This window comes from Urocampus carinirostris, chromosome 4 (assembly GCF_059441175.1).
Source record: "Urocampus carinirostris isolate Australia breed hairy pipefish chromosome 4, RoL_Ucar_1.0, whole genome shotgun sequence".
NCBI classification, from domain to species: Eukaryota; Metazoa; Chordata; class Actinopteri; order Syngnathiformes; family Syngnathidae; genus Urocampus; species Urocampus carinirostris.
In genome coordinates, this window is record NC_142352.1 from 34,988,192 (window position 1) to 35,000,598 (window position 12,407).

Consider the following 12,407-nt stretch of genomic DNA (forward strand, 5'->3'; position numbering starts at 1 on the left):
CTCTTGCTTTGAAGCTCGTTGTAACTGTGTACTTATAAAATGTATAAATAAAATCGGGCTGCATAACTGTCTTATGCAAGGTTCAAGAATGCTAAACAAAAGACCGCTGCTCATTTCTGATTTGATCTGAAGGGCATTTCGTTTACTTTTATACAACAAAGTCCTTCGCAGCAAATGTGTACCAATGTGTTGCCCTGCATGTATGTGTTTATAAATGAGTTATTCTTAGTCCCCCTAATGTCATAAGGCTACGATCCCTAGAGATCCCCAATCATCATGGAATTTAGAAAGCAAAAGCTGAACCCAAATGTTTTAGAACTTTGTTAAAAATAGAAAGAGCCATAATTACCTCTCCCAACACAGATGTGGAGATTTGGCAAAAAAGTGACAATGATATGTGTACACACTGGCACCAGGTCTTCACTCTTAAAGAATGCTCTCAGAGTATTGCATTGTGACATTGTGCAGAGGCAGATGTACTGTATTTGCAGTAATATTGAAAACTATCATAACTTTTGAACAAGGTTTCGAGGAATAACACTCTCGAGGAAACTTGAATACACTATATATTACATAGCAAATGTTTTCTTCCCTCATAGAAAAACAGTAAAACCAGATCGACATTAAGACTTTGGGAAATTAGGAGATTTATTGCCCCTTGGGATGAATTCAAACAAACGTTTAATGCGCATGAGTTCTTGGCTTAACATTGTATGTTGTTGAAAAATTAGGAGAATGTGTATGTGGTGGCGTGCAGACAACTTCAAGCAGGATTCAGAGAATGCATTAGGAGGCCTGAGTTGAATCTAAGTTGGAACGGGAATGTAGTGAGTGTGCGTGATAGTGTGGTGCAATGCAGTTAATCTTCACAGACCTCAAGGGATTTAGCATTAGTATTTTAAAAAGAGGAAATTACACCAATCATCAGTTGCCCAGTGCAAGAAACGTTTTTGCATACTGATGAACACAAATATATAAATATTTTTAAAACCATAGGGTAGAGCTCATTGCCAATAACAACCTCAAATCATACTGTAGATCAGAGAGCGCTCTGCCACGCCCACTATAGTTACGGTTTTCATACATCACAAGTGGCGCAAATACGGCGGCTGAAACAACAACAGCGAGCGACTCTGTAGTTGATATTCCTGATCGCATAGCTGTATCATTTCTCCAGTAATATGCAAATTTACCTCTAAGTCAGTAGAAAAGGGTCTCAATTATTATATGCAGTTATATTAATGGCATCAAGGTGTCCAAAGACGCTAACCTTGTAAGGGTGGATTCAAAATGTTGGCGATCTTAGAGGAAGTCAGAAGCCCCGTACCAACTATACATTCAAATATAATCAGATTTGTGAGATAATGGTATATAGAGGATATGCTATGAGTGATCCAGTATATAAAATTTTGAAACAAGTGTTGTAATTTCAATTGTTCCGAGTCGCCAGCGAGTAACATATGGAAATTACATTACAAGTTTTATAAAATTTATAAACTGGATCATAAATTGCATATCCTATTTCTCCCATAATTTGTATTTGTTTTTCTCATATGTTAACAAAGGTGCAGTGATTTATTCAAAGAAAGTGCAAGTAAAGCGGCTGCAGTAACTTACAAACTTCAGGCCGGTAAATGTTGGTTACTGTGGATATTGATCTAATTACTAGAAAACACAAACAATAAAGTTGTCTGTTAATCTTAAACAAACTCTGACTTTTTTCAGAGTCTGATTTAAATAATGAATTTCTTCTGAATGTAACAAGCCACTATAAGCCCACAACATACAGCAGACTATCACAGTCGCGCACACAGACAGTCAAGTCCACCAACTACACACACATACAACCTGCCTCTTGTGATAGCTGTGTGATATCTGTCTGATCCAAATCAAAGATAGGTTGATACACATCCATACATCCATTTTCTGCACCGCTTATCCTCAGTAGGGTTGCGGGGGTGCTGGAGCCCATCCCAGCTATCTTCGGGCAGTGGGCAGGGGACACCCTGGACTGGTTGCCAGCCAGTCGCAGGCCACACAGAGACAGACAAAGCCCTCGCTCATTCACACCGAGGGACAATTTGGACTGGCCAATTAACCTGACATTCATGTTTTTGGAATATGTGAGAAATAAGAGTGCCCCAACTACCGAGCCACTGTTCCGCCCTACGTTAATATAAATGGCAAAAAATACACTTCAATTAAAAATCCGCAAACTTGTGAACCAGCAACAAATGAAATGCGAAGTAGCGAAGGGTCTCTGTATACCTGCCTTGATACAAATTCTTGAACTCTCTTGACACATGCAACACCTATGAAATGTCATTGACAAAAGAGAATAGACATTCCAAAATTCTCACCAAAATAAATGTGGCAACACTGACATGCATCGTCCTGTCGTATGCAGGTTATTCACCAGGATGAACAGAGCATTTGGACAGTTTGAGTGCTCCCTTTTAAAGGGTTCAAACAAAGTGTGACAGTGACATTTTACAAAAACTGTTGATTCAATTTAAAACGGCAGAAACGGTTGTAGAATATTTGTTGCTAGCATGTATGTAATTATGAATGAACGTTACGTAATTTAATTGAAGTACCTCTCCCCTGAGACAATTAAAAGACCAGACAAACAAGTCATCATGACACATAAATGGTCAACATGAACAGTAGTTTGAGAGATGCAAAAAAGATCTTCAGTCAAACGTCTATTTCTCTCAGTCCTGCTGTCTGTAGGGCAACCATGTCATTTAAGGACCATATGAGCGTTTGAAGTACCGTATTTTCCACACTATAGGGCGCACAGGGTTATAGGGCGCACCCCCAAAAAATAGTTTTTGGTCCTATATCTTACCCCCTTAACATTCCGAAAGCTTGCAAAGAAGCAAATACGTGTCTCAGACATTTACGGAAACAGTGTCTGTACGATGTCACTCAAATACATCGTTCCAAATATCATTCGGAAGGTTAAAGTCTTGGGATTTAAGAAATGCCAACCATTCCTTAGTTTCTATTTTCTTTTTCGCTCGCAACTTTACTGTGCATATGACAATAAACACTTGGAATTGAGTTTAATTTAAAAAAGACCCATCACAGAAAAATCGATATCACTCTGAAACAAGATACTGGAAAAATATATAGCCGGAGTAGCTCACCGAAGTCGTTGTGTTCAATAATAATGTGCAACCATGGTCTTCTTATATCCGTGAGTGTAGTAAATCCAGGAGAATAAAATATTTACAAATATAGAATAGTGAAACATGCTTTCTCTATGCCGTAGACAACCAACCAAACTTGCTATTCACATTCAGCTTTTTCGGCCAATTGCAGGCTTTTTTTTCTCCCTTTAGCCTATGCAAGCCCCTAAATGATAAAAAGGATCCGCCCCCTTTACTTCTGAAAAACTTTAGCCAATAGTCATCGATTCAACTGATGATTGACACATCTTTTTCGGCCAATTGCAGGGTTTGTTTTGCCCCTTTAGCCTATCCGAGCCTGTAAATGATAAAAAGGATCAGCCCCCTTTACCTCCGAATAACTTTAGCCAATAGTGATCGATTCAAATGATGATTGACACATTGGTTAGCCAATGAAACGCCGGTATATAAATCCCATCATACACCGCGGACTACTTCACGTTCGGGGGAAAATCTAGTCGGTGGCTGTTGCATTAGTTGCAAGATTTTGCGACACACCATTGAGCCATATATAAGGCGCACTGTATTATAAGGCGCATGGTCAGCTTTTGAAAAAAATTAAGACTTTTAGGTGCGCCTTATAGTGCGAAAAATACGGTATACCCTCTTCCAAGGAAATGGCAGGTTTGTACATCAATAAACTTTAATGTCAAAACCCCTGACACTTTTGATTAATGAGTGCTTATGTCTTCAGTTGTATTCCAAAGGATGGATACTCGTCAGCCATAGATTTGTCTTTCTACCAGCAGATGAAAAGAGAAAGAAAGACAATAAGAAATTTGAAGTGGTTTACTTGAATTTGATTAAGGTCCAACTAAGAACCACCTAAAATTATAAAAATAATAAAAAGTCATTTTCAATGGAAACCATTTAAAAAATTACAGCCTAAATAGAAATCCACGTCAACGTTCTTGAAAGGCAGGATGTTTCATCCAGTTGAGTCTGCAAACACGTGCAGATGAGAAACTGCTATTTAGTTTATAGCCCCCTCTCACGTCTTTAGTGTGAGAGGCAAGTGGAGTGTGTTTCTTTACTACATCACAGCCAGCGACCGCTGACTGGTTGGGTTCTAATTGCTCTCTCGTGAGGTCAGCGGGAGGCACTCATCTCAGCGACAGCGGAGGATTCACTCAGTTTCCCTGCCACTAGCAGGCAGACGTCTGTTGGATCACTCACGAGCTCTAAGCTCTATCTTCTCATTGTATTTCTGGATTTACAGTATTTTATAATTTCAAGCTAAAAGGGAATACAACTCTGGCATGTTCTACTGTCCCAAGTAAGTCATTCAGGTTTTACTGTTGTCTTGGTTCAAAGCATATATTTCAGACAAAATGTCAACTTTAGCTCATTATTTTCCCTCAGAATATGCAAGATTTTATAATATCTCCTTTTTTTAGCAGATTTTGGAGACGAAAAGGACCTTGCATCGTATCACCGAAGACCAAGACAAAGTCATCTCTTCTTGATTAATAACCAGCCTCCTCCAATTCAAACCAACTTTTGGAAGTGTTTACTAAACAACCAGTTCGACTTAACGTCCTGGGAGGACACCCTACTGCAAGACCACGGACAGGAATGACAGAGTTCAAAGGGGTTCACTCTGTGTGAGGGTTTGCACGCAGATCTCGTCTCCAGTTGCAGTATGTTGTTCATCGATCCCCACTGCATTGTATTATAATGCGCAAATGGATGCTGGCATGGAACCTTCAATATCTGTTCTCGGGACTCTACCTGCCTACCATCTTCTTATTCAGTAGTGTGCGTGTGGTCTACAGTGACTGCACTCCAGCACAACTCGCTGCCATCACGAACTGTTCGAGACACGAGCGTCACACCAGAAATTACGACTACATGGAGGGAGGGGATGTGAGGATCCGTCAGCTGTTCAGCCGCACCCAGTGGTTCCTAACAATTGATGATGAAGGCAACATCAATGGGACACAGGACTTAACCAACTGTTACAGTAAGGATGCATGCTGTGTCACTTTAAGATTCAATAAGTTGCACCGCCTGCTTGGTTGAATTGAATTGAATGATTGCCAATGCTAATGCTGTTTTGGATTAAATGGATAGGTTTATATGTTGAATTCTGAGCAACATTATTTTACAGTGGTGTCTCATTGCCCAAGATACTTGATTTGGTTTTGACTTTTTGTTTGCGTTTAGTCAAAAAAGGGAGAGGTGTGCATACGGTAAAATGATTAGACCCTGCGTGATATGAAACAACAACATAACCATTTAGCAACATAAGAGTGTGAAAATACAGACGAGAATTTTTAGCAGATGCTGGACATTTTACATTGCTAAACCATAATAATTAGGGGGTTATTTCAAGTTAAACTTGAACAAAATAAAAGTAGATAAGTTTAGAATTCTTATTTGCTCAGAAGAGCCTGTTTTCGAAATGTATCTGTTTAGAAGAGCCGGTAAGATAAATTTCTTCTTCATTATTAAAATTAGAATTGTCTACAGTATGTTGTCATAATCTCATTCAACAAATAAAATGCTTAAGTATATGTTTAAAAAAAAATTAAAATGTACGTACGAGACAATGAAAATGATGCATAAGTACCATTTTTAGCATGATCATTTCAGATGTTGAAAAAAATATGATAAAAAACAGCCTACTCTGGACAGCATTGGCAAATATTGATGAAGGACAGTTTCCAAGTGATGGAGAAAAGACATATGTTTCCTTGAATGTAATTTTTTAAAATCAAAAAATATATATTTGATTGACTATGAGGATGGGCTCCGGCCCCCCCGCGACCCTACTGAGGATAAGCGGTGCGGCTAATGAGATGAGATGAGATGAGATGAGATGAGATGAGATGAGATGAGATTGACTATGAACATGAAATTAGCATCTAATCCCACTAATTCAATGTTGTCCTCCACTGCCCTAGTTGCTTAGATGGGCTTCTGATGTATATACCAGCCTATTATAGAACCAGTCTATTTAATTGTTTTGCAGCCATGCTTCTTTCTTCTCTTTCTTCTCTAATATATGAGTCCAACTAAATACAATGTGGTTAACTGCATACAAAAAAAGATTTCAACAGTCAGTGCTGATTATGTATATGTAGTTAAGGTAATAATAAATAAATACTCTTATCTCTGTCAGAATACCAGCAGTAAGTAAAAGAACTATGAACATTTGTCATGTGCTCGTGTAGCAAGAGTGACGTCGGTAAAACAAAGCAGGTGGCGGCAGCCTGTCAAACCATAACAAGACTGTCATGCAGTAAAGTGAGGGGGTAGTTGACAAGCGCATGTTACCTCGCTCTCACACACTGATGTTGGCACATTTGCTCTGGCTGATTTGGTCTTTCCAAAACACAGAAAGATAAGAGAAGGTTTGGATTCTATTACGGGTCCTAAAACAGAACCAAAATAACCTCATGAGATTACTAGTTCTTCGGATTGGCCATGGAAAAGAACATTTGCTTTATACTGTATGAAACACTTAAAAATTGTTTGCGCGAGGCTGAAATTCTGAATATCAGTCAGAAATACTAATGTTCTGCATATCTAATGTTTACTTGACAACTGGGTACTTATCGGCACGCACACTGAAAATGTTTTCGAGGAGTTATCATCTCCTCTTATCTGGCAGTGTGCCACTGGTTGTAAAGTTTTTATGGCAGTTGCAGATTTAAGGGAATGGCAAAGATATTTGTGCATTGGTTGGCAACAAAGATTGTTTCAGCCTTTAACATCGATCCATCCATCCATTATCTTCACCGCTTATCCTATATAGGGTCGCGGGGAGCCCATCCCAGCTATCTTTGGGCAGTGGGCTGGGGACACCTTGAACCTGTTGCCAGCCAGTCGCAGGGCACACAGAGACAGACAACTCACTCGCTCATTCACACCTAGGGACAATTTGGACCAGCCAATTTACCTGACATGCATGTTTTTTGGAATGTGTGAGGAAACCGGAGTTCCAGGAGGAAACCCGTGCAAGCACGGGGAGAACATACAAACTCCACACAGGAAGGTTTGCTCTCATGACCTCAGAACTGAACCACAAATGCGCTAACCACTGCGCGGCCGTGCTGCCCCAGCCTTTAACATATAAGACGTAAATTGAAGCCGCAAAGTATTCCCATTGGATTCTAAAAAGAAAGGCAATGTTTCATACAAAACAATAAGAGTGAATGTAACCACAATGTTAACCACAATCACATTCCACAATGGAAGCATGCCTGTGGTGTGTCTTTTAGGATTTTTGACTTTTTGAAGAGCACCTATTGTTGTTTGAGTGGTAAATCTTTCTTGGAATTCCTTAGAAAGGGACTCAATGAGCCGTGAATATTGTGAGTTAGCAGAAAATAGGATCGGAGGTAAAATAGCCTACAATTTGCTTTCAGGTTTATTAAAAACAAAGTAAAGTAGACAAATAACAAGACAATCTTGAATGATAGGAGTAATTGAGCACTTGGGTATGTAATGTAAATGTCAAATGCGTCATTGAACGAGAATGGTTGTGCACCATGAGAATATCCCATTCGTAAGACGTAAAACTATTTTTGGGTGGCATTTCTCTTTTTGGCAAGGTCATTCACCTTTAGAGTGATCGAACGGATTTCTTGTAAAATATTTTTGGAGTAGTTCTTACATCCGGGGTAACCTAACTGACTGCCTGTGAAAGATGATACTGATATGCAATATCGTTCTGGCATGGGTGAGTCTTTCTGTAAAAAATGCTGAATCAACAAAACCAAAAGTGCTGACGCAACTTTTCACATCTAGGGTAACTAACCTGACTGCGTGGTCATATCTAAACTCCTTCCTCCTTTCTTTGGTGGAGAGACAACCAAACAGATAAACAAACAGATAAACAAACGGACAAACAAACAAACACACGAACAAAAAAGCTGAGCCAATAAAAGTAAAAGCCCCGAGTCAAACGTGGCAGCATTTTCCACATCTAGGGTAACCTAGATGACCGCCTGTGAGAGATGGTGGTCATAACGAAAGTCCCCTCCCCCCTGGACCCACAGACACCAGACATCCAAACAAACATACATACAGATGGAATATATATATATATATATATATATATATATATATATATATATATATATACATATATACAGTGTTCATTTTACCTCTGAAAAGTGATGGGTCCCGGGGACTCGCATGCTCAAAAATCTATGGGTCCCAACAGAGATCTATGGGTCCCCAAAATTTAGTGTGCTCCATGCCCTTACAAACTCTCGTATTTTCCCTTACAAAATACAAAAAAAAAAAAATGTTCAAACATGTTTATTTATGTAGTTTAACATGTTATATTGTACATGTGTTTCCTTATATCATATATATATTGTTAATGAACATTTTGTTGTGAGACATGAATGACGTTTATTATAGAAAAAAGTTCAAAAATGAAGTCGCTTGGACGTTCACTGTAGAAGGAAAAAATACATGCAAATCTGGTTAAGTAGAATAATACATTTTCTTATTCAAATTATTAATTCATTTTCTGCATTAAATTATTGTTGGTAATGTACTTATTAAAAGGGATCTCCACAAACCTGTATTTTTTAATTTTCTCCTTTTATACTTCCTTTTTTTATTAACTTCTTTATACAACATAATCACTCGTAAAATAATGCATCAAAGCAAGTGAGCCGTTTGAGAGCCGGCTCTCTTTAATAAGTTGAATCGAAAAAGCCGGTTCTCTAAAAAGAAACAGACTTTCACTACACAACTCGAACCGGAGATCGGCGCGCAGACGAAAACTCGAACCGCGATACCAAAACACCAATGGCGGATCTGCCTCACGAAAAGTTTGGAGTGCGATAAATCTTTGTTAAAAAATGACAATGACAATTTTGTGTCAAAAAAGTGACATGCGTCCCCAGCAAAAATAATGCGTCTAAGTCGCAGGGACGTGGGCAAACGATAACACCGAATATATATATATATATATATATATATATAAACTTAGACGTAAACATTATCACCACCCTTAGTTTTTTCGTGGATGACAATTAAATGTACGATTTTTATTGTTATTATTTAGTTTGACGGGAGAGAGAATGGTCAAATAATCCCGCTGTCAAAAACACGTTAATAATAGACTTCATTAGTTACATTGCAATACACATACACAATGAAAGCAATGAGTATAATGTCGTAAATACTCATAACTGAACAAGTGTAAAATATATTCAGATAAAAAAGTCCAATCCTTTTTAATGACACAAATGTGTCTACAGTACATATGTCCAAATTTGTACATTTACACATTTTTCATCTTTTCTACAGTAATTCAAATGACTCCATAACAGTCATATAATCTAGAGTAACTTCTTTGGTTTTGGCAATATGAAAATAAGCATTCGAAAAACACAAATATATTGACACTCTATCCTTTGCTCTTGTAATTTCAAAGGACTGTTCGCTTGTAAAAAATTTAAAAGTAAAAATACATCAACGTTTTACTAATAGAGATGTAAAACTTTGGGCCCATCTCCATGATATGTCTTGATATCATCTGAAAAAGCACTCAAGGGGTAGCAATGGTGACTTCAAGAGTGCCGAATATAAACAACATTCCAAGGTTGGGAGACCGTCATCTGTTTGAGATCTAGCAAGTGAGATCAACACGGCATGCTCAGCCTCAGTCTCCAAAACAGGTCCACAAGACGTCTTCCCTCTTTCCTCAAACTGTCAGGTGTCAAGAGTTTGGACCTTTCATATTACAGATCAAATGCTTGAAAACAAAATGCAAAGTCTACAGTGTAATGTTAGGATGTAGGCCTCTAATTTTACAGTGGCTCCAACTGTTTATTATACAGTATAGTGCAGGCATGTCCAAAGTCCAGCCTGGGGACCAGTTACATCCTGTGATCTAATTTTTACTGGCCCGCGGCCTTTGTCATAAAATTAATTTGTGGCCTGCCGGTAATGTTGACCACAGTATAAATAAGATTTGTATTAAAAATAAATAAATCACCATTTCACCAGACGATGACAGAAGTCATTTGGCCACCTTGCCTTTGGCTTTCTGTGAGAATTTTAGCACACCCCATTTTTGATATGGCGACTGTAAAAAAAAAAAGGAAAGTGGACTGTGAGGGCGGCTGCTTCCAGTACATGCGGAAATTTGAGTATTTTCTTAACGAAATCCGAAATAACTGAATATGCCTAATTTGCCAAGAGACTAAGGCTGTTATGATATAATATAGTATAGAAAGACGATATCAGGAGGCACTGCCAGATGAAACATGATGACTACAAAATGCTAATTCGAAATGACCGCTGTGACAAGGTGAAGCAAATGGAAGCTGTTTTATCGTCACAGCAGAGTTTTTTCACGAGACCCTGCGAGTCAAATGAAAATGCTAAAAAGAGAAGACATGAATACGCAACGCTGATCGCCAGGCACAGCAAACCTTTCACAGAGGGTGATTTTATTCAAAAATGTTCAAAGAATAGTCGGCCCTCACACATTTTAAGCTTCCCAAATCTTGCCCGCTTTCTGAAAAGTTTGTACACCCTTGATCAAGTGTCTTTGTTGAATGCAGTTTAGCTTAGGGGTCTCTAAAGTGGTGCCCAAGGGCACCAGGTAGCCCCCTAGGGCCAGCTGAGTATTTTGCGAACCATTTCTTAAAACAACTCACCACTGTTGGGTCATTGTAATATCCTTGTAAAATATATTTTTTAGTGGTTGACAGAGTCTATGTATCCCTACTTCCAATAATTGAACAGGTGATAGCATTGTAACGAAAAATATTAACAGGACAGGTTGTTGGTAGGCATTTTTGCTAATTAGTAAAAAGGTTGGAGACTCTTTGTTAATTATAAATCACAGTTTTTTCACACAGGGGACATTTTTCTTAATTTTCATTTTAATTGCCTTTCAAGATGACATGTATGTTTTTGGTGATGTGCTTATACTCCTGTGCAATTTATATATGATATTTCCTTCTTAATTATGCATTTTTTGCCTTGTGTCATTAATAATCCGCAGAGATTTATAATCCAAAGAATATGGTTATACTTTGTCATTGTTTAGAATTAATTTTCATGTAATCTTACAGAAATTTTGCAGGCATAGCACTACTCATACTTAGGCACATATTGATTAGGGTGCTGTAGTGAAAAATCATGTTTTTCACATGCACTCTGCACATGCAGACATTCAAAATCCAAACATAGTGTTTATTGAGAGATCTTTCTGATCTGCCAGGAAAATGAGTGAACCGCGTCGTCCTGCTGTCAAAACGTCTTTTTTAACCGCAAGTGTTGACAATCTATTCCGTTAACTTGTACTGAGGGAATAGTCCTTGCTTCCAATTAATTACAATAATTTTGGCATTTTAAACTCAAATCAGACTGTGGAGCACATTGTAAAGCGCTTTGGGAAGTCATTGACTTGAAAAGCGCTATATAAATGCAGATCATTTCATTTCATTTCATTTGTGCCGATATTCTGTATGGAGTGCGCTGTACAGGCCTTTTTACTGTACAAATATTATTTTGTTCTGTTTCTCAAGTGCCTGATGGTTAAGGATTACTCTGGTGTGCCGCTTGAAGCTACCTGTGTAATGCTTAACATCCATGCGACATGTTACTTCTGCTCTTAACAACGCGCACGGGTCTACTACATACAAAAAGACTGAGATGAATCACCTGTTGTTTACAAGAAAAACAAACTGCTGTTGTAACGCAAGCATGTGCGTATTTGCAGTTTTCAAGAGCAGGCCTTGACTGTAGCATGCAAAGATCACGCAAGGAGGTCGTTCTCTCCAATCCCAGGGGGAATGGGCCTAATCTGTCTCCCATATGTGCTACAGCGTATAAATTGTGGCTTGTGCAAGGGTCAAGTAGGTCGACTAACAAGTTTGAATGAAGCCAGAGAGGCCACATTCTCATTAACCACAGGAACTTTGGTCTCGGTCAGTTAATGAAGACAAATGGTGAAGAGGGAGGAGAGGGGTTCTGGAGTGAAGGTTGGATGTCAACAGCATCTTACCTGTTCTGTTTTATGTCTCCATTTGTCTTATAGGCATCCTAGAAATCAGGACAGTGTCGGAGGGGGGCATTCTGGCGATCAAAGGCATCAAGAGTCAGCATTACATCTCCATGAACAAAGCAGGGCAGCTGCAAGGAAAGGTAAATGTCAACGTCAAAGAACACAATTGATATCACAACAGTTGCACGTTGTTGATTGTGAAGATGCCCTTCTTGTGACCCTTC

At 38.7% G+C, this 12,407-nt stretch overlaps 1 protein-coding gene across 3 annotated transcripts in view; it reads left to right on the forward strand.

Annotated features, from left to right (window-relative positions):
- The window catches only part of fgf7 (fibroblast growth factor 7), a 49,166-nt gene that overhangs the window by 35,249 nt on the left and 1,510 nt on the right, over positions 1-12,407 (forward strand). The window contains exons 1-3 of one of the 3 annotated variants that reach the window (XM_088334333.1): positions 4,349-4,470; positions 4,592-5,157; positions 12,217-12,323. In XM_088334333.1, coding sequence (XP_088190459.1) covers positions 4,872-5,157; positions 12,217-12,323 — 393 coding nt within the window. In that variant the 5' untranslated portion in view covers positions 4,349-4,470; positions 4,592-4,871. Of the gene's footprint in view, positions 1-4,348; positions 4,471-4,591; positions 5,158-12,216; positions 12,324-12,407 lie in introns of those variants that run through there. The other 2 variants (XM_088334332.1, XM_088334334.1) reach the window with 2 other exon arrangements.